The sequence below is a fragment of the Suricata suricatta genome, chromosome 4, assembly GCF_006229205.1.
Source record: "Suricata suricatta isolate VVHF042 chromosome 4, meerkat_22Aug2017_6uvM2_HiC, whole genome shotgun sequence".
Lineage (NCBI taxonomy): Eukaryota > Metazoa > Chordata > Mammalia > Carnivora > Herpestidae > Suricata > Suricata suricatta.
The window spans coordinates 153247603-153275031 of record NC_043703.1 but is presented as its reverse complement, the minus strand read 5'-3'; the positions used below and the strand labels follow the sequence as shown (position 1 = coordinate 153275031).

General features: G+C 43.3%; 1 protein-coding gene across 4 annotated transcripts in view; it reads right to left on the bottom strand.

Annotated features, from left to right (window-relative positions):
- Positions 1-27429, bottom strand: part of FAM49A (family with sequence similarity 49 member A) — a 101194-nt gene that overhangs the window by 20967 nt on the left and 52798 nt on the right. Inside the window, exons 4-5 of one of the 4 annotated variants that reach the window (XM_029938267.1) lie at positions 12641-12831; positions 8093-8172 (exon numbers count right to left, since the gene is read on the bottom strand). In XM_029938267.1, coding sequence (XP_029794127.1) covers positions 8093-8162 — 70 coding nt within the window. In that variant the 5' untranslated portion in view covers positions 8163-8172; positions 12641-12831. Of the gene's footprint in view, positions 1-6660; positions 6726-8092; positions 8175-12640; positions 12832-27429 lie in introns of those variants that run through there. The other 3 variants (XM_029938268.1, XM_029938266.1, XM_029938269.1) reach the window with 3 other exon arrangements.

Here is a 27429-nt window from a genome sequence, read left to right as displayed (position 1 = left end):
GGGAAACATACACCATACTAACCATAAACATAAAAAGCTGTTAGGGTCAAAATATAAAATGCTGGAAGACATACTTAGCAAAAGATATGCAAGAGCCCTAAAAAGTATAAAGTGTTGCTAAGTGAAATTCAAGAATATCTAAACAAATAGAAAGATATACCATAGTCCTAGGGAAGAGAATCAATTATCATTTAGATGTCCATTCTCCTCAAATTGCCTATGGATTTAATATCATTATAATCAATATCCCAGATATATTATTTTTGTAAAAAACTGAAAACTTAATTTAAAATTTATTTAGGAAAGTAAAGGAGCTAGAGTAGTCAAGGCAATCTTGAAAAAGAACAACAAATCTGAAGGATTCACTCTTCTTGATTTGAGACTTCTTACTTGTTATGTTTTGGTAGTAACTGATGAAAAGGATCAATAAAGCAATGAGAGAGAATAGAAGGCCCAAACATATATCAGTTAACTGATTTTGATAAGGGCATTCAAGCAATCTACTTGTGCTAGAATAAGCTGATAACACATGAAAAAAATAAACCTCTCTCACAAAATAAACACAAATCAGTTCAAGATTGGCTACGTACCTAATTTAAAGCTTAAATTTCTAGAACTTCCAGAAGGAAGCAATTGAATGTCTTTAGGGCTTAGGGCATTGGGGTAGGCCATAATTTCTTTGTTTTTTAAATGTCTTTATTTATTTTTGAGAGACAGAGAGATAGCACAAGTGGGGGAGGGGAAGAGAGAGAGAGAGGGAGATACAGATCTGAAGCAGGCTCCAAGGTCTGAGTTGTCAACACAGAGCCTGATGTGGGGCTTGAATTCGTGAACTGCAAGATCGTGACCTGAGTCAAAGTCAGACACTTAACCAACTGAGCCACCCAGGTGCGCTGGCCATGATTTAAGCAGGAGACAGTATGTACTTCATGCAAAAGAAAACAATCTTAAATCACACTGCATCAAAATGTAAAACTTCTGTTCATGCAAAGTCAAGAAAATAAAAAGGCAGGGCGCTGAATGAGTGAAAACATTTGCAAGCTATTATCTCCCAGATGACAGGTAGCCAGAGCACAATAAAGAACTCCTACAGCTTGGTGATACAAAGAAAAAACCCTAATTAAAAATGGGTAGAAGACTTGAGTGGTCAATATATTCTAAAAACTCTAAGCAAATATTCCATAAGCACATGAAAAAGGGTTCACCGTTATCAGTTATCATGGAAATGGAAAATAGAACCACAGTGAGAAAACGTCCCACAACTACTAGACTGGCTACAAGGAAAAAAGATTGATGATACCAAGGCTTGGGGAAGATGTGGAGTCCCCAACGACTATCCTGCTGGCAAGAATGGAAATCAGTACATGCCATCTGGAAAACTATTTGACACTGTCTTCAAAAGTTGTGTATAACCAACTCAGAAAGTCTCCTCTTCGGTATTTATACAAGAGAAATGATGCACACAAGAATTCTACAAGAATGCTCACAGCATGTTTACCTAATAGTAGCCCCAAAATGGAAGCACTCTAGGTATTCATCAACAGGGAATGAATACACAAACACTCCTACAATAAGAGTATTCAGCACAAAAGGGGAACAAATTAGATACATGTAATTGAATGGTTGAATAGCAAAAATATTATGTGGAAGGAGAAAAGGATACAAAAAAGCATATACTATATAGTTCTGTTTATATGAAGTTCAAGACCTTATAGATTAGCTAAATTAATCTTTGAAATATAAATCAGAACTGACCAGTGTTGTTTCTGGGTGTTCTTCAGGGGTAGGGGGTTCTCAGATAAGAGGCATATTGGAACTCTCTGGAGTGAAATATCCCATCTCGACAAGTGTGGTATTTGCCAAAATTGATTGAAATATACACTTAAGATTTGTACATTTCAGTGCCTATAAATGATGCCTCAATAAATATAAATTTTAAAAAGTGGAAAAGTCAAAGAAGAGAAATTATCTATTCTGAGTAGACAGAATAGCTTCAGAATTAACCAGAAGAAAGAAATCAGATTTTCCAAAAGAAGCTTATTATTATTATTATTATTATTATTGTAACAGCTTTATTGTGATAAAATTCACTCATCTCAATTAGACATTTCAGTGATTTTTTAGTATTTTGCCATTGTTGTACAACCATCAGCATCATCAATTTTAAAACATTTTCTTTATTCCTCAAAAAACCTTGGACCCATTAGCAATTCTTCATTTCTTCCCCAAACCCCCAGGTCCAGACAACCACGAGTGAACTTTTTATCTCTGTAGATTTGCCTAATCTAGACATCCCACATAAATGGAATTATACAAAATGTGCTCGTTTGTGACTTTTTAAAACTCAGCATAAATATTTCAACATATCCATCCATCAGTACTTTAGTTTTTATTGCTTAATAATATTTAAGTGAATGGATACACCGCACTTTATTTGCCCATTCATGACTTGATGGGCACTTGGGTTGTTTCCACTTTTTGGCTATTATAAATAATGTTACTATGAATATTTATGTACAAGTTTCTGTGTGGATATATGTTTTCATTTCTCTTGGGTATATACCTCGGAGTAGAATCATCGGGTCGTAGGGTAACTTTATGTTTAGTGTTTGGGGAACTGCCAAGCTGTTTTTCAAGCCATCTGCGCCATTTTCCATTCCCACCAGCAGTGTATGAGAGTTCCAATTTCTTTTTTTAGGCCTTTTTTGGTCTTTATTTTGAGAGACAGGGACAGAGAGTGAGCGGGGGAGGGGCAGAGAGAGAGGGAGACACAGAATCGAAGCAGGCTCCAGGCTCTGAGCTGCCAGCATAGAGCCTGATGTGGGGCTCGAACCCATGGACTGTGAGATCATGGCCTGAGCTGAAGTCGGACACTTAACCAACTGAGCCACCCAGGAGATCCTAGGGTTCTAGTTTTTTCACCAGGCTCACCAACACTGGTTTTTTTTGTTGTTGTTGTTTATTGATTTTGAGAGACACAGAGAGTGCAAGTGGGGAAGGTACAGAAACAGAGGGAGAATCTCAAGCAAGCCCCAATGCTAGGATCGAACTCATGAAACTGTGAAATCATGACCTGAGCCGAAATCCAGAGTCAGAAGCTTAACCAACTGAGCCACCCAGGTGCCCCTCTCACCAACACTTTTATTATCTCTCTTGTGAAGTGCTATCTCAAGGTTTAGATTTGCGTTTCCCTCTTTTCTAATGATAGTGAATTTTTTTTTTCCTGTGCTGATTGGTCATTTGTTTATCTTCTTTGGAAAAACATCTACTCAGATCCCCACGCAATATTTTGAAGATTGAGTTGTTTACTGAAACAGAGTGTCTTTGAAGCAAGGTGGCCTTGCATAGATTTTAGTCTACTTGAGCTTTGACCTGTCTTAGAGGCCTTCCACTCCAAGGCAGATACTATATGAAGGACAAAGGAAGTGTGTCACTCTAGAGTCATAGGTCTGATTAACGGCTAACTCTCTACTGCCTATGTGGCAAGGGAAAAACAGAGTAACAAGAACTAAAAGGGGCTTTCTGTGACCAATTGTGGAGACCTCAGCTCTGGATCCTGGCAAGGTTATTTGGTTACATTCCCTGTCCCAAATCCTATGGTCAGTTAGTGCCTCACTTGGATGCATTAGTTAAATGTGGTTCCCAAACTGGTTGATCACCAGAAGTACCTGGGAGATGTGGGGGAAAAGCAGATCCCTGGAACCAGGCCACTGAATCAGAATTTTGGGAGAGGTTCAGACAACTATGTAAAATCTCTATCTACCAGATGTTTCTAATGATCATTTCAGTCTGGGACTATTTCACTGAAAGGCTAATGTCTGCTGCCCACTTTGGGTGCCATTAACGAGTGGATTCAATTGAACAATCGTCAACAGACCTACAGGCATACATCTTCTGTACACTGTCCCTCAGACCATCACTCATGCAAGATTAGGTTGCATATTTTCCCCTCTGTCTCCCAACCTTCAAAGAAGACATGGAAATATGACAGAAGTAGAGACACAAAAAGGAAATAAAAAAGGTAGCGTGTTGAAAAATAAAACACTAAAAAAGATGTTAAGTGGTTGTGTAGAAATGTGAGCACAGGGTGCAGAACTCACTGCAAAGGTCAGACAAGAATTTAAATTAAATCTACACGACTGGACAACCTTGGGACAGATGTGTCTAATTTTGTATTATATTTTGACCCAGCTTAATTATATCTATTTGACCCAGTTCAATTATATTCCATCACTGACTTCAAAAAGAATATTCAACACTCAAGGCAGAGGTGCCAAACTCATTTAAGCTGTTGCTACAGGCTGTTTGGCCTTCCTTCCACTCCCCCCTCTTTCTCCTTAACGCTTTGCGATCCAGCCTCAATATTCAAAGCAATAAACCTTGAATCTGTTTTTCCAGTGGCAACAGTAAAGGGGCAGCTCACTGGCCAACTTTTCATTCCCTTTCCAAGCCTTATTCATCCTGACCGCTTCACAACATGTGAATCCATTTACATTCCCTCCTTCTTTACTGTCTGTGATCTCCTGACCACCTCAATCTAGTGGGTTATTCCATTCCTTCCCAGGGCCAGCACCTGGTACTAAGGCTTTGATTGGTCATCAGTGTTCCATGCTCAACATGGGGCTAAGTGCTGGGTTGCAAACCTGAGTGGTGGGGTCCAGGCCCTGGTTTAGTCTCGATTTAGTGAGATGTCCTCCTTCCTCTTAGTCTCTTTCCCTGGTCCTCCAACTAATCAACCTCCCTTTAAGCATGAGCACACCTAAGGTTCCCACATGACGAGCTCTTGTCTGCTTTCTAGTTTTCCCTCAGGGAGTTCAACCATTCCTTTTTCGTTTTTGTTTTTTAATTTTTTTTAAAGGTTTATTATTTTTGAAGGAGAGAAAGCGTGTGAGAAGGGGAAGGACAGAGAGAGAGAGAGAGGGAGAGAGAGAGAGAGAGAATAGGAGACAGAATCTGAAGCAGGCTCCAGGTTCTGAGCTGTTAGCACCGAGTCTGACAGCGGGGCTCAAACTCAAGAGCTGTGAGATCATGACCTGAGGTGAAGGCGGATGCTTAACGGACTGAGCCACCCAGGTCCCCTCAGCTATTCTTTTTGAGGACAAACCCAATTACAGACCACTAGCCCTGAGCTTCTACAACCCCTGTGGTCTAGCCCAAGCCAGCCTGCCATTTCTGCCTGCATTTCCTTTTAGTAAGCACATGCTGTTCGGTCTAAATTGGGCCTCTTGCTGTTCTTCAAACATGCCCTTTCTATTCCTATCCTTATTTCTACTGTTGGAACACTCCTCTCCCTGTATGCCTATAGAAAAATCACTCATTCTTTAAAGTCCATTCCAAAGGTCACCTTTTATTGGAAGACTTCTCCAATTCCTTCTGCAGTCTTCTGTTTCCTGAAACCAGATGCATGCTTTTCCTTCTTCTTTACTCCCAAGCTGTGGTGTGCCCTGAAGCCCCTTATTTTATCTTGTCTTGAACCTCAGGCCTATAGTGTCTGCAGAGTCACTTGAGACTCCACCAGGCAGTGACTGTCCTTGTTTAGCTCTGTCTCCCTGACGCCTGTTTTACATGGATGCTCATAACCATATTCCACATACCACTCTTGAGTTGAGCTGAAATCTACAGGCTTAAAGAAAAATCATGACCACAGGCTACCTTTCCTACCCTTAGGGTCCATCATCATTCTGTTTTGAAAATCATCTTTAGGATTTTCAGGATTAAGAAAAAAGTATTTTTCCATGAGACGTCTTTGTTCATAGAGAAATAAGATGTCCCTCTCTAGTCAAAAATGGGATGCTGACTATAGCACTTCTGAGAAATTGCTTGTGATGAGCACTTGAGGAGGATGAAAGCCAGAAACTCGTGTTCACGTTCCCATCTTCATAGTGAAGTCATCTTCACTATGGGACTTCAGCCAGTTATTCATCTTTTTAGAGTCCCAGTGAAATAATGTTAACCTTCCTCTTGGGATTGATGGGGAAATAAATAGTTTATATATTTTTTGTAAATTTATAGTTTTATATTTTCCTTAAATATTACTGCTCTGGTCCCAATGAGCCACAAGGCATGAGAACCTATTCTCCATGTTCCTTGTTAAAGAAATTATTAGTATGTCTACAAATTGAGTTTCAGTACCATAAGCCATTATCAAAATTCAGGATATTTAAATTTTTTGTTTGTTTGTTTATTTAATATTTTTCGCCACCATGACCTTTTTAAAAATAAAAAAAATGTTAAGAAACTATTCAAACTACGAGACTGAGTGGACCAGAGTACTGGGTCATAAGAAAGAAGAACATGGTCCCTGTGCTGCAGCCAAGGGCTGGTGGTCCCCTGAGGCATAACCTCAGAACGCTGGCCCTCTGGGGGACACCTGCTGGAAACCACTGCTTTAAATCCCTGGGTACTTTCATTTCAACTTGGAAGGATTTTAAAATTAGATTTGACAGGGAACTCAGTACTACTTTTTATAAAAGCACAGAAAGCCAAGAATCCAAGAACAGGTAAGTAGACAAATGGGGGCCACTGAACCTGGTAGGCATTTATAAGCAGTAAGTGGAGGTGCAGGTAGAATTTAGAGCTTCAAAAAAAGTGCAGACATTTAAGTACCCTAGGTGTTTATATCTCCCCCCTCCCAAGTTTGGCGTGAATGGGGTATTTTACCTCTATGACTGTTCTGGACTTCATACATGCTGGCTGCAGAAGTGGAAAATGGTGGAAGGAGTCAACTGAACATGCAAATAGTAATATGAGGGGGATAGTGTAAGTGGTAATTTATCTTATAAAATTTTTTAAAATTATTAATAAATCTTCATTTTAACAACAACAGTAACAACAACAAAGATATGTATATTGGAGTTGCAAAAGTTACATAGGTAAAAAAGCCCATTCCTTTTGATGTTTCTAATCACTCTGCTATGAGTTTCCACCTATGCCCCTAGTCATGTATGCCACCTCCCCAAATCTAGCCAAATCCAACCCAACCCAACCCAACCCACTCAGCCAGGCCAACCCAACCCTACCCGATCAAACCCAACCAAACCATCAAAACAACAATACCAGCAAAGTGAGTTAAATAATAAATGAGATATCTTTCATGGAATATAATCCAGATTCAATATTTTTTAGAACACTTGAGTTTTGGGGCTACTTTTCTTTTCCAAGTAGCTATTTTAGACTCACATAAGATTTTGAAAAGGTGTATCTAGGGAGCAGTCATCTTTTTATTTACTGTATCTTGAAAGGGTCTTCTAGCATTTACATAAAATATCTGTTATTATATATATATATAGTTTAATATATGTGCAAGGGAATTCTGACTTATTTTTAATATAAGTAGATACTTGAAAAATTAAAGGTTAAAAAAGATTAAAGTTTGCAACAAACAGTGAATATTGGGAAAGGGACATTTAATGTTCTTGCTATTGTAGAATTGTAATTTATAAAAGGGAGAACAAAAGAGTGAAGGTGGAAACATAAGCTTAGTTGATAAAACATGAATGTGTCACTCACTTGAAAATATATTCAATCAATAAAATAAACAAGAAAAATAACTTCCATATTTATTCATTCATACTTCAAAAGCCATTTTACTTTAGAAAAAATAATTTTTTTCATAAAAGAAACATAACCTTCAAATAAAAGGAGTGTATCTCAAAATTTTGAAATAGTTTTCTGTAATCAAACAACACAAAAAACAGAGACGACTCGAAAATAAACTGTAAGCCTATTTTCTAGTTTTATAATTTTTTGTGTCTAGTGATATTTGTATTCCATTAATCTATGTAAATTATTATAGGTACTATTTTTCTTTAGAATATGACATAGGATTTCATAAAAGTTATAATGACTGATGCTAGCTGATGAAAGCTGATTGGTTATAAAATCCAAAAAAACCATGGATACATTAAAAAGATTTCCTATTAGGTCTCTTAGAAAAGTAACAAGAAGAGAAAGAAATAAAATGGTCTTTGAAGACTCAGAAAGAAAGAATAGTGGATTTAAGTGTCATATAAAATCTTTATAACTTCTCTTTCAACAAGCTATTAAGAAAGTAAAAGGTTCCCATCATTATCTTTTGATTTTTGGAACTTACTTTCAAAATCCAGGAAAAAATGTGGATAGTTTTCAATTTCCCTGGTAAGGACTTTGAGCAGGTTTCCCATCCCAGCAAACCTAGGAGAGGCAATACAAAACCAAATGTCATTAGCAGGATGAAAAATAGACTCTTCTTTTTTAAGGAAAAAAAAAAAGTAGACTTCTTAAAAGGCTGGATGTATTTTACTAATTTGTGTACATCACACTGGACTCCAATAGCTGCATCTGATATAAAGTATCTCCACACCAGGTGATGACTAGTAACTTAGCAATTCCTTCTGGAACCAGGGAGACAGATAAGTATCTGTGAAGTCCTGGGTCTCCAAAAGTTAGGGATATCCAGTGTAAGGCATCTAAAGTATGACAGTGAGAAGAATGACACAAGCTGTCTCCGAAGAATACACTTCCATCTTGGGTCTGATTCACAATACTGACAATTAACCAAAGAACACTCTATTCTGTGAATCAGGTATTTTAGTTACAGGAGGCAGAGCTTAGGTATATTCTACGAGTTTCCCTTTCCCCTTCACCAATTCCTTGAAACTTTACAGTGAATACTTCAGCACTGCTTTGTTTCCTTTCCACTGATGTGAGAACATACCATGTTAATGGACAAGCACAACAACGAGGGCATTATTGAAATGTCTTTCCAGAAAGGTAAGTTCCTTAAAATTTCCGAAGAAAAGAGTTTAGAAAACACAGATTCATAGCTCCAGAGATGCCTCATGGTCCATGTAGAAGGCAAGGTTTCCCAGAGGTGCAACTTGCTGGAAAGTCAGAAGCTCTCATAATTTGGCATTTCAGCAGTAACAAGACTGGGTACTTCATGAAGTGTAAACATGAAGAGGTATTTATATTAATCTAAAAAGTTAGTTTCAATGAAATCATAGCATAATTGCATGGGTGAATCAAAGCAGCAGAGAAATACAAATTTGATACATATTTGCAAACTCAATGTACAAAAAAAAGAAAAAAATAAATAAAAATTAAAAAATAAGAAAGAATAGGGAAAATAGTTATTATTTAGTTGGACAGCAAATTTCTACTGCTCTCAGCTCTACACATTAAACTACTTTCTTCAGAAGGCCACTGGTCCATTCATTCATTCAGCATGTACTCATGGAGCCACAGTCTGATGCTGGATGCAGTGCTCTTTGAAAGGCATTAGTCTCTAAGTCATGACTCAGACAGACATCTCAGTTTGTAAAGGACCAACTTGAAAAATCACTGGACCAGTAAAAGAAAACCGCAAGGCTGCAGTTTTCGGTGCACAGGGCTTCTGACAGTGTTTGTGCTGACACAGGAATTCCTAAAAATACACCACTGTAAGAAGGCTGTGATGAGAGGAGAATGCTTTGTGGGAGTCAGCATGCGGCCAGCAGTTCCCATGGACACAGAAGGTGGTTGTCCAGTCCCCATAATCCTCCCATGAGCAAACAGCTGCACACATCATCCACAGACCCACAGAATGGGCCACTGGTTCTGTTACCCATGGCAAGCTGTTTACCTCTCCAAACTTCAGTTTTCTCATCTGTAAAAATGAGTTTTTGAAATTTATCTATTTTAGGGCACTTGGGTGGCTCAGTCAGTTAAGGCTCCAACTCTTAATCATGGCTCAGGTCATGATCTTGGGGTCATGAGACCCTGCATCAAGCTTAGCGCTGAGTGTGGAGTCTGCTCGGGATTCTCTCTCTTCCTCTCTCTCTCTGCCCCTCCCTCACTCATCCTCTCTCTCTTTTTCTCTCTCACTCTCAAAATAAAATAAAATATATAAATAAAATGTTATTTCATTGAGTCTTGAGGATTAATAAGATCAAAATATAAAATGTTTAGTGCATCATTTACAGGTAGTGCTCAAGAAATGTAATGTACTACCAGTATTAATAATGATGATGATACCACTATATCATTATCATGATTCTAGCAGCCTTCAAATATGTACTGAGGATTATCCTATGGAAGATGGGTGGATTAACAGGATGGATGCATGCAGCTCTAGGGAAGAGAGCTCGGTCACTGAAGAAATAATTCAAGATCTTCATTCAGTGTCATGAAGAAGAATTTAACCATTAGAGACATCTGAATATGGAGGGGTTTGCCTGGTGAAATAGTGAGCTTCCTGTAACTGGTGGTGTTTAAGTAGAAATGTGCTCTAAGGCCTGTACAAATATTGCAAAAATGAATTTTGTGTTAGGCAGAAGGTTGGACAAGATACTTCGTAGACTTCTCCCATCTTGAGGTACATGAGTATCTGGGCACATGCGCATACACGTGGGTGCACACACATATGCACACGTGTATGCACACACTGGGAGGCAAACACCATGCTTTGCTCTTCCAAAAGAATCTTCCTTGTTCTTTCCGTCATTTTTCTCTTCCTCCCATGCACATTTTTAAAAAGATGTCTTTGAGCAAAAGCCCTGTATGAGGCAGATCCTGCCAAATTCAAAAGCTCAGAACTGGTATAGTCCATCCCTGCCGCTGAGAAACATCCGCAAACCCTCCTGGGGTCTCTTGGAAAGAATCCACTTCCAGCTTAATGAACAATTCCAGTTCAGACCTGGAGACACTTCTGGTAGTAACATGACTGCACTGTTTAATAGCAGTCCCGACTTCCACTTAAAATGCCTTAATGGAAGTTAAATATTCTTGATTTTCCTGGTTCTGTGCTATTAACGTGTCGCAAGAGACCTGAATGGATTTAGCTTCCTCCTAAAACTCTGTCTTGTGTATGATTTTACTGTCAGACTATCTGGGTGGGAAACACGTCAATCCTTTGAAAGTAGCAACAGCCTGAAAGGAACACGTGGAAATATAATCAAGTATCAGTTGGCTGTAGAATTCTAGATGTTCAAAAGGTTACTTAAGCTGGTTGGCTGTTATGGTCAAACATTTTGGAACATGATTCTAACATCAACTGCAGTCAATTAGGGAACTCCCAATATTCTAGATGTTTCATACCCCAAACAGGAACTGTCTAGAACAATGACTGTGGGACATTATATACTATCAGGGATCAGGTGCCGTCCTATGAAACCTGCGTTTCAATACACACTCTTGAATAAGAACAGAATGATTTGAGAATTTCCTTTTCAAGGTCAGTAAGAATTCATGGAATTCTATGCTGGCTTGAGGTCTACAAAGTGAGTTAACATCACACATTCACCAGGAAGAGACCCCGGGATCCACTTGGAAGGGACCCTCTCCGTGGGGCTTCCTCTACAGCCTCAGCTCTAACCTTCATGGCAGTGACTGACTGCTCTTTGCAAATAGCTCCTCAGTGCATACAAAATCCATTGCTATGCAGCGTGTTACTAATGAGATGGTTTAATTCATTAATACGATGGTATTTTTAATATTTTATCTTGTTCCATAAAAGACCCTAAGGTAAGTTATTACACACTATTAAAGAATGCAAATGCTTACATAGCCCAAGTGGGGAGAAGAAAGAAAGAAAAATAGAACAGGAAGATAAAGAGGCAAGTAGTATGTGAATTGTAGGTCATCTGGGCCATAAGGTCTTCATGTTTACTGGAGACGAGTGTTCAGTTTGGACCTGAGCTTCTGCCGGGCAAAGCAAAGGAGAAAAATGGTCTCTTTCAAGATTTGGTGTGCAGAAGATAAAAACAAAAGGGTTACACTAAATAAGTAGAGCCGCTTGTTCTTCTTCTTCTATATTTTTTTTCTTAAAAAGAAAAAAGGAAACATTGATCATAGCTAAGAGACAGTGGAGACCAAGGGAAGTCTCCTGTGGCTAAGAGTAGCCAGAGAAAGCCAGAGCTGAGGAGGAGCCAAGTCTCAGAGCTCCGTGGGTGCCAAAGACGGTTTGCAGCCAAATGGGTGGCAGGCAGCTTGGTGGGCAGGACAGGGCTGCAGAGGAAGTGGGAGCTCTGGTTTCCACGTTGTATTCGGTAACAGTCCTCATGTGACCCGCTGCTCGGTCTGTCCCAAGGGATGCCGGCTACTTGCCATTCTCCTGACAGTGTGGGGACGTACACCAGGGAGAAGACAGAAACCCAGCAGGCGCTGTGGGTCTTGTAGGAGAGCCTTAACCTGAGTCCTTAAAACAAGGATGCTGATTCCTGGCAGATTCTATGCTGTTTACGTAAGTTTGAGGGAAAGGAAAGGTCTCCCCAGTGATATAAGAGGGGGAGGAGAACCAGTTTGAAGGAGAGAAGTATATCAAAAAAATGTAGATGCTAAAGACTAATGTAGAAACTGAAGTCACAAAGGCAGATGGGAAGAGGAATTCCAGGCATAAAAGAGATCAAGCAATAATATAGAGGGTTTTTATTACTAAAAATAGAATGTTGTCTATATTGTGAGGTTTAGGCTTATTTAAACGCACACACACACGTGCACAACCCCTTTGGCATCTTCAAAGATCACCTCAAAGTAAAGCCCTCCTGGGCCTTGCTTTAGCTACAGGGTGCCCCTGGATGTTGTGAGGTTCGAATCCGTTTCTGCGAGGCGAGTCTGGCAGGGGGCACCAAGGGAAGAGTACGAGGTGTTGGCTATCAAATGAAGAGAAAGGAAAAGGACATACCAGTTGGATGAGTACTTATGAGGGGGTGGACCTTGCAAATACACTCTCTGACTCTTTTTCTTGGGATGTCTCCTCCTTCTGGAGAATAGCGTTGGAAGCTGGTTCTCCACTGGTCACCACTCTGGGTGGCCTTTTGCTCTTAGAGGCGTGTGTCTTCTTCCACAGCCGGATTTTCTAGGACTGTCCCTTCCCTGCCAAAGCAAAGGTGTGTGGGCATCTGCTTCACTGGGTCCTTGGCCTGTTGGCCCTAGCTACTGGCTGGGCCTGTTCACCCAGGCTTTGCAAGCTAAGATTTACTGATAGAGAATAAGGCCCAGTACTGAGAATCGGAAGCACAGAATGAGTTGAAATAACAAGATGGCCAACTGATGCTCTCAAAAGATACACAGTGTAAGCAGGAGATGCAGGAGACCACACAGAAAAAGTTGGAAAAGCTGCTCAATATAAAGCACCATCTACTTCTCCCATTATTCTGGGGAAAGTCATTTTGGCTGAGACTTGGGGCCCTCATCTTCATGATAGTCCCTTAATAATATCTTCTGTACAATGTTCTTGCAAGGACTAAATAAAACGGGTGTGAAAACACCGCATACACTAACAACTGCCATGCAAATATTAGTTACCATTATTCAGCATTACAACTCATGGTATGGCTTAAGATATGCAGAGAACTGAAGAAATACAATGTCCCCTGACTTGTATAAGGTGTATCTTTCTTCACCTTTCATGTTCAGTCTTGTAGGATCAATTCTTCCTCCCTTCCTTCCTTCCTTCCTTCCTTCTTTCCTTCCTTCCTTTTCTTCCTTCCATCCTTCCTTTCCTTCTTTCTTTCTGTTTATTTATTTATTTTGAGAGAGAAAGAGAGCCTGAGCGAGAGAGGACAGAGAGACAGGGAGAGAGAGACTCCCAGAGAGGGAGAGAGAGAGTCCCAAGCAGGCTCCATGCTGTCTCTATGGGGCTCAGACTCACAAACTATGAGATCGTGACCTGAGCTGAAATCAAGAGTCAGATACTTAAGTGACTGTGCCGCCCAGGTGCCCCAATCCAGGTTTCTTTATGCAAAAAACTCACTATCACCAGGCCAATATCTAAAGGTATTAAAAGCTAGCACTTCAAGATAGTGTTCTATGTGCCGAACTATGTATTTTAGATAGATTCTTCTTATTTTATCTTCAAAATATATGTAAGAGGAAGATACATTTTCTAGGGAATAAAAAATTTAGGACTGTTAAGATTAAATACAGAAATTGATTAAAATATATATAAATCCTTATTTTAAAAAAACCCAAATTCTCAAAAGAACAATATTTATGTAAGTCTGTAACAATTTGAGGCTGGGGTCTTCAGATAACTCTACAGATTATTACCCATTTTCATCACAAAAATTTCAAGCACACACAGACATTTTTGAAAATGGGAATAACTAAGTCACTTTTTTAGTATATGCTAGAAAAATCCTTGAAAATTGCAAATTTTAACCAAATGATTGTGTCTCTGATTGTGTCCCATTTCATAAATATCACAGGAAGTAAGGAAAACACACATACCTAATGAAGAAGGCCATATACCAAAGTGGTTCATGAAACATCTCCACTGACAAGAAACAGAAACGCCGCAGGACAAAGGGGTGACACACAGGTTTGCCAGCAAGCTAAAGGTGAGGAGGTTCGGATTACTGCCCACCCGATCCTAGAAACCTCATTCCCTCCAGTGTCCACACTGATTGTCTTGATGATAGTGACCTAGCGAGATGAAATGAAAAAGCAAACTCCTATCCCAAGACAAGGGACTCTGACAGCAGTTCGGTGGTAAGTTTCTTTTTCTTTTTTAAAAAATGTAATTTATTGTCACACTGGTTTCCATACAACACCCAGTGCTCATCCCAACAAGTGCCCTCCTCCATGCCCATCACCCACTTCCCCTCTGCCCCACCCCCATCAACCCTCAGTTTGTTCTCAGTATTTAAAAGTCTCTTATGGTTTGCCCCCCTCTGTTTTTGTAAATAAAAGGGGTACCTGGGTGGCTGTTGGTTAAGCGTCTGACTTTGGCTCAGGTCATGTTCTCACAGTACGTGGTTCAAGCCCCGCGTTGGGCTCTGTGTTGACAGCTAGCTCAGAGCCTGGAGCCTGCTTTAGATTCTGTACCTCCCTCTCTCTCTGACCCTCCCCTGCTTGCACTGTCTCTCTCTGTCTCTCAAAAATAAATAAAAAACATAAATAAATAAATAAATAAATAAGGCCACCTTTAATAATTACCTAAGGGCATTAGTCAATGACTTGTTGAATACCCTCAATGCACAGGGCATGTGGGGGTGGGGGATACAATAATGGAAGGCAAGAACTCCGTACTCAGGTGAGGCCCATTCTATTTAGACAGACAGTAGCCGACTTTAGTAAGAATGTGATCTACCCGGGGAAGCATATAACAAATTTTGGATTAAGGGTTAGCGCTCAAAAATGTTAACAGAATGTGAAAGTACCAGTACGTACTTGGTACATTTTAAGAATCAGAGACCCTATAGATTATTATGTATATTATTATACATAAGAGGGACAAAAACATCCATGTGTTTTTTAAAAATTTTTTCTTAATGTTATTTTTGAGAGAGAGAGACAGAGTGCAAGTAGGGGGAGGAGCAGAGAGAGAGGGAGACACAGAATCCAAAGTAGGCTCCAGATTCCAAGCTGTCAGCACAGAGCCTGACATGGGGCTCGAACCCACAAACTGCAAGATCACAACCAGAGCCAAAGTCGGATGCTTAACTCACCGAGCCCCCCAGGCACCCCAAGAACATCCACATTTCACTGAGTGCCCACTGTGCGCCTGGCACTACGCTGGGGCTTCCGCACACTTTAATTCACTCAAACCTCGAGGCAACCCTGCAGCTGGCTATCTCTCTGTTTATTGGAAGAAAAAGAGGTTCCAGTGGTTAAAGCATCGTCCATCTGGGGCCTCTGGGAGGCCAGGATCTACCGGAAGTGCATGCAGATGGGCTGTTACTACACAGGCCCTTTTCTTGGGAGAGGATCTACTTGGAAGAGGTTCTGTTCTGTTCCATTCCAAAGAGATCTGTTCCACACTAGCACCGCTCCCTGGTGTGGACAGGGAGGGACTAGAAAACCACAGGGGGGCGGAGGGTCCCCCCCAAAGCTGGCGTATTAGAAGTGAGCTGCCCTGATCTGGCCTGGCCCTGAGAAGCCCTCAACTTGCGGGGGGGGGTAGGGGTGCCTGGAGGAGGATTTATGAGAGGAGAACAAAAGTCACCAGTCAGACAATGACTCAGCAAGTCTTCAAAGACAGAAGGTTGATGCTTCAAGGTCCTTTGACTGCTGTATAATTTTGAAATCGTTGCTTTCATATTTTTTCCCCAAATAGTCTAGAAGGAGGAGGGTGTTTCTCCAGTCACTCTAGGAGTGTTAACAGTGCCTGTGGAGATGGCCCTCACGCTCCTGCCAAGGGAGGCCCTCATCTCCCAGGGGTGACAATTTGGGATGCGCATGTGGTGTTTTTCTGCAACTACTTTCTTGGCTCTGAGCACAAATCCTCTTTCACGGAGTTAGCTGTAAGCCTGCTTAGGGGAAAACAAAGCCTGTCTTAAAAGATAGTTCTCTGCTAACATTTCTAGTTCCAAAAGAGAGGAGAAAATTAAGACACACAGACACGACATATACATATATATGTATATATATGTGTATATATGTGTGTGTGTGTGTATATATGTATATATATATATATGTATTTTTTTTTAATTTGGAACTCTGTTTCTCTGTTTCTGTTTGGTAGGAAAAAAAAATGAATACTTGTATTACCTGTATTCCCAGAATGTAAAACCAAATACAACCAATCTGAGCTTGTTTTTAAAAAATGTGGGCATTGTTTGTGAGGAGATTAATTTATTTACGATAAGTAACACACAACAATGGACCCAAGCGCAGAGTGCAGGCATTAGTGTGAATGCTGACCTTCGGGTATTGAACAGAGTGGAGTTTCAATACCAGTCTTCACAAATAGGCACTTGGAAGGTTTCTTTAGAAGCTAGGCTGTCTGGAAAGAGAATTCCTAAGCCAACACCACCTTTATCAGTAAAGAAGATGAGAAAAAAATAGGTAAAAATAGTAGCCTTACACGGTTTTCTTTTCTAATATTTTCCTATAAGATCTAAGATGATAAAAACCCAATGCCTCGGTCAGAAGGGATGGGCTCTAGGATGCCTGGGGGGCTCAGTCAGTTGAGCCTCTGACTTCAGCTCAGGTCATGATCTCACGTTCCTGGGTTCAAGCCTCGAATCGGGCTCTGTGCTGACAGCTCAGAGCCTGGAGCCTGCTTTGGATTCTGTGTCTCCCTCTCTCTCTTCCCCTCCCTGCTCATGCTCTGTCTCTCTCTGTCTTAAAAATAAATAAAACATTAAAAAAAATTTTTTTAAAGAAGGGATGGGCTCTGTGAGCACTTGGGATGAGCCAGTACATTCCAGAATCTACAATACTCAGCATCCCTGGTGCAAAGATATTAATAAATCAAAGACTTTGGTTCTTTATATATAACTCAGTACTTGGGGGGATACGACGTCCTAGTCAATCTTAACATTCTTCTGCAACACAGCATGTAAACCACAGACCAATCATGGAGACAAAAATGGTGTATTTACGTAACATCACGTCTTTGTCAAAGACGTGTCTGGCCACATTCTTCCTCACCATGAGCATGTGTCAAATGTAGAAAAGGTGTTAATGGACCCATTTTACAGATCAGAACTCAGGGGTCAGGGATAGTAAGTATCCATCCCAATGTCATAGTCCCAAATGTCTTAACGATACATTCTCTGTTAGAACCGCCATCGTCTTTTTAAAGCTTCTATTTAACAAAAAAGCACTTGTTCAAGAACCCACAATACATTTGGGCAAAGAAGGGTCCAGAATGGAGACATCCTGCCTCTCGATCTCATGTTATGTCCACTCAAAAAGTAAATGGGACATCAAATTCATCTTTTTAAAAAATTGTTTTAATGTTTGTTTTTGAGAGAAAGAGAGAGAGAAAGCGTGACCAACTGAGGGGCAGAGAGAGAGAGGGAGACACAGAATCCGAAGCAGGCTCCAGGACCCAAGCTGTCAGCACAGAGCCCGACGTGGGACTCAAATGTGAAAACCGCGAGAACTTGACCTGAGCCGAAGTCGGAAGCCTAACTGACTGAGCCACCATGTGCCCCTAAAGCCATTTTTTAAGACATAAAAAGCACGGCACAGGGTACTGTTGCCACTGGAGGGTTTCCGCTCCATGTTCATCAGTCTCCCCGAACAAGGACATCCCCACAGATGGTTCGTAAAATTGTGCACACTTCTCCCCGTCCCTACCTTGATGATCCTCATTCAGACCTTCACTAGAGCCTGTCTGCGTGCAGAAAATAGCCCCCAGACCCATCTTCCGGACGCCAGTCTTGCTCCCCCTCCATTCATCTCCATAAGACCCCCAGAGCCCTCTTTCTAAACACAAATCTGATTATGTTATCTCTCTGTTTAATATGCTTCCACTGCTCCACAGTGGTGCAGGGTATATGCACCCCGATACCGCCCCCCTCCGGGCACAGAGACACCCGGCTCCTGGCCCCTCTCTTCCTCCTGTCCCAGGACCCTGGACTCCACTCACACCCGGCCCTGCTCTTAAGGAGCCCTGCTCTTCATTGCCTCAGGGCCCTTGCACATGTTTCTCCTTCTGTTTACAATTACCATGACAACTAGCATTTCTTAATGCTCTGCAGGCCTTAGTGAGGGGAGCTTCTGCATCACCATCTTTTCATTTTTACAACAATCACACGAGGGAGGAATTGTTACTATCTCAATTTTTAGAGATAAATATTTTTATGTGTTTTTTGTTTTTTTTTGAGAGACAGTGCAAACAGGCTCCAGGCTCTGAGCTGTCAGCACAGAGCCCGACGCGGGGCTCAAACTCACAAACGGTGAGATCATGACCTGAGCCGAAGCTGGATGCTCAGCTGACTGAGCCACCCAGGCACCCCTCAATTTTCAGAGGGAAAGAAATAATCTTAAAGATTTAAAAACCTGCTCAAGACCACGAGGAGCAGAGCGGGTTCTGGAATTCAAGTCCCTCTGACCCCGAAGTGCTGGTTCTTGGCAACCGCCTCCCTGGAATTCCAAGTATGAGTTTGGAAGGCGGGGCCTTCTGGAGTCCCCTGGCTCCGCCCTACTCTCTGGGCTGACCTCACCTAAGACAAAGTCTACTCCCTTGAGTGAGCTCGGTCTCTCTCTGCTCACCTAGCGTGTCGTGTTGACTGGGTCTCAGTAGCCGTCAGCCGGGACCGCCCCATCACACATTCGATCCCTTCTCTCTCCCAATGCAAGGTCTTCTTGGGTGGGGCCCTGTCTACACCTTACTGGGTCCCCAGCACTTAGCAGGCGGCCTGGCCCACAGGTCACACTGAAGAAAATTAGAAATCCGTAAGATTCCAAAGCATCAATGAGTCAAGGGCAAAATAAGAAAAATAAAGTCTATGTCCTGAGCCATGAAGGAAGCTAAAGCTATCCAGACGTTTTTATGCAGCAGTGTTTTCATATGTTTTACACAAGGAAGGTGGTTGTTGCACCGCAAATCTCCAAGGTTTTTTTTGAAATTTTACTGGTTTATGACATCCAAAAATCTAGGAGCTGCTAACCTGGTCAGTTGCTTGCGAACAGAGCTCCAAGGGGACCGCGGTGTCTGCCCTCAGGCCAGTGCCTCTGGCTGGATCCGGCTACCAGCCTACCCAGAGGTCTTACTAGTCTTACCAGAAGTGTCTGGCCTCCCAAATGCAGTAGTGCCTGAGACTTCCCTCAGCAGAACAGAGAAGAGCAGGCCGGTTCTGGCTTCGGGCACGTTTCCGGGGGGCTGTCCGTGTTTAGGAGCGCTGGTAAGACAATCTACCTGTCCGCCTGATCCCCCAGGTTCAGGGCTGCAGAGATCAGGACAACAACCAAAATGGCAGCTGCTGCCAGGGACACCAGAGGCTCGTGGACTCTCCACCCTGCCCCGCAAAGCCGACCACCCCTCTGGCTCGCCTGCCGCGAATCACCAGCAGCATCCGGGGAGACGTCCCAGGAGGCAGAGCGCAGCTCTGAGAGGCTGGTCTTGGGACGGCTCACACGCGCTTTCTCCCGTAGCCACAGAGCCCTCTGGCGCAGGTACTACGTTGCCATGACTTGGCTGCTTTGAATTATAAGCAAAACCAGTTAACCATCAGCCTGTAATATATCAGGCACAAACTAGGTGGCTTTAAAAAAAATAACTTCTCAACTAGAATCAAGGTACACTGCCTAAATGAAGGAGGCACCTGTTTTGCTGGAGAGGAACATGCCCCGATGGAATGAAGTAGCTCAGCTTATAAATTCCAGGAGCTGGAATGTGCTAGAGCCAGGTTAGCGATTTCGGAGAGCTGGGCTGGGCTGCCATGCCCTCCCCCATCTGCCACTTGGTAATGAAGTCATAAGGTTCTCTGTCGTGTTGGGGTTGCCAAGACTCCAACAGATGATTTCATTCTGAGACGAAGGAGGAAAACTGAAGTAGAGTGAGTCTATTAAAGCACTTTCATCTGACAATAAAAATGAGTTAATGGCTAAAATGTGTTTTCAAAACGTTTTAACACTACAAGTAATGGCACTCAAATGGGAAAATGCCTTGAATATTCTCATCAATCATTAGTACCATGGTGTCCCTCAAAAGGGCGTGGCGTTCCCCAGGGAATCCAAACTGCTAGAGTCCAGTTATAAGGCAATCCGTGGGAATTCTCAAAAAAAAAAAAAAAAAAAGGCCAAGAGACTATTATGGAACCGAATGATTAGGTGCAGGTTTAAAATAGCCCTTTCGATATCTCAGTTCTGTTTTCTAAAATAGACTCTTACCTCATCATAGCTAATTCCCCATAAACATCAATATTATACCAGCAAAAAGCCTCTGAGAAACAGAGGCTAAATCCAATTCTTTTTTAGGAAATGCCAGTCAACATGGCCCCCAATTTCAAATGTTAGTGAATATGGAAACAATCAAACCGGGCTTTGTGCTAGACCAGTCCACTGCTGGGATATCATTAGTGAATTTGTTCCCTTTCACTTGTGAAATCAAGAACGTGGTTTTGAGCAAACTGGTAGGTCAGCCTGCCCCTTACCTCAAAGGGGGGCTGACAGTCTCTGCCCGCCCAGGCCTGTGCTGCCTAATTTCAAAGGGAAAGTGACCCCCTGCAGAGCCAGCAGCCTAGGGACTAAGAGCTAGTCTTGGAAATGTCTTTCCTTGAGCAAGTTATTTATTCCACTTCTCTGGGATGGCCTCAGTTCAGCCTAGAAACCGAGAGGAAACACTGAAACACCAAGACGTTATGTAAAATTTGGGCTGTTCTGACCATCAGTGTTTAGATCAAACACTGTCCGTTTTCTTGAATCACAAATCTCCTTCAGGGGACCTGGGTGGCTCAGTCAGTTGAACATCCGACTTTGGCTCAGCTCATGGTCTCATGGTTCGTGGGTTCGAGCCCCACCTCGGGCTCTGTGCTGACAGCTCGGAGCCTGAAGCCTGCTTTGGATTCTGTGTCTCCCTCTTTCTCTGCCCCAACTCGTACTCTTTCTTTCCCTCTCAAAAATAAATAAACATTAAATACTTTAAAAAACCCAAATCTCTTTTTTCCCAGAATTTCTTTTCAGGTAAGTGGGTCAACAGGCACCCGGCTCCCCCTTCCTCAGACGGAGGAGCTGCAGAGAAGATGCTGGCACGTCTCTGTTCCTCTCTCTTCTCCCTGGATATTCCTTCTCAAGTTTCCAGGTCCCCATCTAACCTTTAAATGTTGGTCTCCACTTGTTTTTCTTCACACTTTTTTCCCTCCTCCCAAGTGAGACCCCTCTGGACTCCCAATTTTTGCTCATATGCTGAGGACTCCTCAACCACCAGCCCCAAACCGAACCTCCCTCCTCAACTCCACACCCGTAAATCTGAACGAATTTCCTAAAAGCATAGCTATTTTAGGGGGTAGGTTAATATCCTTCCCAAGTATCCTCCCCCTCTTTTGGTCAATAAAAGGCATCATCATTCAACTAATTACATGAGCCAGAAACCTGAGTGCCATCTGAAATTTCCACATCTACTACACTCCACAGAATCATTCTCTCACCAAACTCTATGCACCTAACTCTCCCATTTCCTCGAGATCCACCCCTCTCCATGCCTTCTCTTTGCTGCAATATGGCCCCCAGTCACTATCTCCCCCTCTTTCACCCTCACTAATGCAACACCAGACACTCCAAGCACCCGAGGTCATGTACCAGTCTCTGAGCATGTCACAGGAAATGCCATGTGCAGAATGAATGCCGCTGAATTAAATCTCTTCCATTTCTGTTATCTTAACATAAAAAAAAAAAGACTTTCCCCTTGTCTGTGCCTGGTTTTCATTCCATGGGCAGCTGTATCCCACATTTGTGCTTCAAGTTTCTTTGCCTCCCTCCGTAGTTTGCTGTCAGGTGGTAGGTGAAATATGACCTAGTGGATTGAGGCACAGGGAGGCGCTATTGAAAGGAATTCTTCCCGGAAGTGAAAGGCTCTGAAGAATCCCATCCACCCTAGCGCCGTGGGTTCACTTTATTTGTAAGTCTAGATTTCCGGATGCTGAGTTTTCCTAAACTGGGGCCCACCTGGGTACCAAAGGAGCCGTCTGGAATTGGCGTGTCAAAGCATGAGGGATTTTACTTCCCAGGTCAAATTTCTCTGGGGTGGGGGTGGGAGGTAGGGGTGGGGATATGGGATGTCTAAAATTATGTAAGTACCAAAAAGACTAACAAAAAGCCATTCCGCACTCTAAAATCCTGAAGAATTTGAAGCCAAGGAGGTTGGCATTTATCTAACATTAAGGACATGGAAGGGGCTGCAAACCTCCCTTGAAATCTCAGAGGCGAAAGTGGTCCTGCTTTTGTTTCCAGTTTCTGAAGGGACCAATCAGCTTGACTTCAATGAATTCTTCACGGCACATTTTCAAATAAGGTCCCTGGCTTGAAGACCCTCAACAGAGGCTGGCCCGGGGAAGGTGGAGGGGGTCTGCTGAGCCCTGGGAGGCCTGGCTCTCCCTTAGGCAGTCTCCACGGCCCAGGGGCACCTGGAGTTAGCTGGGTATAAGGCAGGCATGTTTTAGCATAAATGTTTCCAAGCTGGCTATCAAATTAAGACAAGGACAATTTTGTTACATGGTATTCGGGGCCATAAAATCTGACCCAAGGCTCTCTTTCAAGTTTGAGCTCCTTCGAACACCCTGTACTTTGGTCACACCAGACTCTGGACAGTGCCAAGAGCTGTGGCCTCCTTGCTTCTGTGTTTTTTTTTCCCCCTTTGCCTGGAATGCCCTTCTCCTCTGCCTCCAGATGCTCTGTCTATCTTTCAAGACCCAAATCAAATAGCATTTCCTCCCAGAAACCTCCTACCTGGACTCCCAGGCTGAATGAACAACCTTTACGTGAATTCTTTTCAAGGGCTACATCCTCTTCGTTTTCAGGATGTTACCCATTTCACTTTATCCCCCCCGAGTCCTCCCCACTGAGTGCCAAACAAGGGTCTAGTAATAGACTCTTCATTTATGTCTGCCAAATGGATCGCAAGTGTTAGGTGAGGAGTCAATAGTCACTGGCAAGAGGAAGAGGTCAGAGAAAATAAGCATTTCCCAAAACAGAAATATTTTTGGGTGCCTGACTCTGTTGTTTTATGATCACAGATGACTTTGAGAATCTGATGAAAATCAGCCTTCTCAGAAAAATGCACACATCCACAGACTCACATATTTTTTTTTTTTTGCATATAATTCCAAGAGGTACTACAAACACACCAAAGCCCAGGAATGGCAATTCCTCGTCTGTTTTAAAACCATCCATCCCAGCATATGGGCAGCCAGACGGAAGGAGAGAAGGGATCTTCAAGTGTGTGGACCATGGACCACCCTGAAGAAGAAAGGGAGTCATTTAATGGGAGGGAATAGCATGGGCCTTGGACACCTTGGGCAAGTCATTCTACCCTTCCGAATCTGAGTTCTCCTCATCTATAAAATGCAAATCATAATCCTTCCTTTGCAACTTGCTGTTGAGTAAATAAGAGGCAGATGACGTCGCTGGTGTAGTACACGGTATGCAGTCAGCTCCTGACTACAAATACTAGTTTCTGCGCCTCCTATTTGCATAGCAAACATGGCAGCCATAATGCAAACAAGTCATTTCCCTTTTAGCAATAAATACAGCACTGCTGCTCTGGGGCGAGGGAAGAAAGCCTACTCAGACCACCGTCTCAGTGAAGAGGTGAAGCCGGGTGCTGAACAGCTGCTGCACGCTCATTCTCATGGCTATTAATCATATAAGAGCCCATTTATGACAAACACAGGTCCCTCCCTTTGCATAAGGCGTATGGGTCCACAGAGCCCCATTATCCAAAAAAAAAAGAAAAACCCAGAACATTGTGGGCGACGCAGGCGAAGCTGAGTGCACACACACAAGCGGACATTGTAAGGCTGTTTGCACAACCCCGCAGTGCTCCTCGAGGATTTCCTGCCAAGGAGACATTCAGATCTCATAGTCTGCTGCAGACATTTGCTCATTCAACATGGCTTCAGGCAGCCGGCTGCAGAAACCCGGGTGCGTGGCCCCCTCTGCTGGCCATCCCCAGAACTGCAGGCCAGGGACCCCCGATGATCCTGCACCTGAGGTGCCGTCTGGATCCCACCGTCTTCTCCCTGTCCTTTCTCGAGCAATGCAGTGCAACAGGCATGAGCTTGGGGATCTGGAAAGCCTAGTTCACATCTCAGCGGTATCCCGTATTAGCTGCAGACCTTGGACAAGTCACGTCACCCCTCAGATTTTACTCTCCTTGATGGAGACCAGAGCAATCATTTGCCTGTGACGAGACCTAACGGAGGGGACAGCAGGGCAAAGTGCCTGCGGACGGCCAGTGTGGCACGAATACCTGCGTCCAGGAGGACGGACGCAGTCCTCTGACCCCTGGAACCGGGAAAGGAAACCAACAAGCACCTGCTCGTAATGTCTTTGCTTGAACTGTAGCCGGCATTTAGAGGGGAAGTGTGACCCTGTCTTCTCATGTCTCATCTCTAGTTGATTTTTTCCATTTGTCCCCCCTGACTTTACACTGTGTGTCGTGCTGGTGTGGGCAGCACCATGTGTCCCTTCAGGCTTTATTTCATCCGGCACCTGAAGTGCCCGATCTTCAGGACACACATAACTTGAAAGCCGGGGAGCAAACTGGCAGAGATTCTCGGCTGAAATGTGTTTTTCAAAGACGACAGAAAGACCACGCCCTTGAACTTCTTCAGCCGAGCTGTGATCTGCTTCCTGATGCCCAGCATAGCAACAGAACACGGACTTGGGACTGAATCCCAGCTCAGCCAGCTTATGAGCTGGCTGGTCTTAATCAATGGGTTTAACAACATTTACCTAACCTCCCTGAGTCTGAGTTTCAGTAGGAGTAAAACAGATAATTTCAACCTCTTCAAGGGTGGTTTTTAGAAACAATGAGACACCACACGTAAGCACTCAGATGCATAAATGGAAGTTGCCATCAGGACTACTATCCTTGTTATTTTCATTGTCTCAGTTCTGTTGTTTCGGCCAAGACCAAGACTCCTCTTTCCGACACAACTATTGGTATCTGTGAGGACTTTAAATACGATCATGGAGACGCATGCCGATGCCTTCCAAATTCGTGACTGTCGCCTGACCCCCTGGCCTCCTATATCCAATGGACTACGTGACTTCTAATAAATAGCTGAAACTTAACTGGTCCCAAGTTAAAGTTTTGCTTTCTCCCCTCAAAAACTGCCCTGTTGCAGCCTCTATCTCAGTTCACGAGAGTCCCATGCTTCCAGCAGCTCGGTCCCCAGAAGCTGGCGTTATCCTGGACTTTTCTCTTTCTCTCATCCCCCATAACCAAGCTAACAAATCCCACCAGCGATACTTTTAAGATACCTCTTGAATTCAACTGCTTCTCACACCGTCCCTCACCAGTGCCCTCGACCAAGCCACAAGCCACCACCTCTTGCCCAGAGTATCATGCTCGCCCCTTAAACAGATTTCCCAGCTCTGCTCTTGTCCGCTCCCAACCACTCAGTCAGCTGCCTATCTGGCAGCTGTACTGATGTTTAAAAAGTTGCAGTAGGTCACTCGTCTACTTACATTGTTTCAGCGGTGTCCTATTTTACTCAGAGTAGGGCACAAGATCCTTATCACAGTCAACAGGCACCCCAAGGCGGTTCTTCCCCTGCAACTTCTCCTTCGCTCTGCTTCCTTACCTCTTCTTTTTTGAATGTATCACATATCTTTCTGTCACAGGACCTTTGCACTTGCTAGTCCTTCTGCCCATAATGCTTTCCCCCCACATATCTGCATGGTTTTTCTTTAGGCTTCTGTTCAAGGTTTACTTTCCAGTGGAGCTCAACCTAACCAACAGATCCAAAACAGTATTTCTCCCACCTCAACTCACCCTACCCCACACCCAGTCACTGTCTTTATTTTTCTTTTAAATCTCTATTACCACTGACTTGTGTACCCTCAACTCCTAGACTACAGCCTGACACATAGTGGGAATGCCACACATACGTATATGTGGAATGAATGAAGTCATTCATCCATAAACAAAACTCCCATAATCCCATGGAGCTTCTCTGTCAACAAAACTTAAGTTTTTTCTTCCATATCCCATGGGAGGAGAGGCTCTCAGATCATCTGGTATTTGGGTCAGACAGTGTCTTTTGGATACGGAAGAGGGAGAGTGAGTCATTGTGGGGGGTGGGGAAATGCACGGCCAGTGAGCATGGTCCTAAGGAGGGACAGTATGAAACCATAAAATCGACAGTGCATCTTGGAGGGGAGGAGAAGGTGAGAAGTTCAGAAGAATCACTGAGGACTGACGACATAGGAACTTTCAACCAGAAAGCGGAGCAGGGCCATTCCTGGGCAGAAATGCAGCTTGGCACCTGGGACGGGTCAAACGGTTATTGTGTAGCCCGAGGCCTGAAGCACACAGGACACGCCACTGACGGTAATGCCTCTCTAATGCACCAAGCGCACAGAGAGTCCTGGGCTCCGTGTCCTAATCTCATTCTAGCCACTTACTTGCTACAGGACCTTGGGGAAGGTCATTCTCCTGCTCTGAGCCTCAGCCTTATCATCTGCTGCCCACCACGCCTGGCTCAGTGATCTGGAACTCCTCCATGTCCCAGCATCCTAGGGTTTAGACCGTGGAAGTATGCAACAATTTCCAAATCTATCTGGGCAACCAAATGCCAAATCATGAGCTGAGCTAATTAGAACGGGGATGCACCTTTCAACTCAGTAACACCATTTCACACTAACAGTACTTCCGCGAGCCGCATCCCCCTCCCCCCACACTTCCTCTCCCCCAGGTCTTGTCCCTTGAAGCCACGTGGATTGCAAGTTATATGGGAAGGAGTGACAGAGCCCCAGCACTTTCCAGCGTCCCACACGGTCTCCACTCTGCCCAGTGCTGCCGTCAGGGAGTGCTACAGAGCTGGTCTGTGGGAGATCAGTGATTCTGAAATCTGGTAGGAGCTTCTGCTGGACAGAAATGGTTCTCAAGCCCTAGTGTGTCCGCGGCAGCAAATGTGAAACGCGAAGGCATGCAAACTGCAAATCATTTTCATACATGCAACAACGCTTCCCCAAAGAACCTCTATTAGGCAGTGCTTGGACAGCCTGGTTTAAACCTTCGTGTGTATTCAAAGGTCTAATATGACATTCTCCAATGCAGAGCTTTTTTTT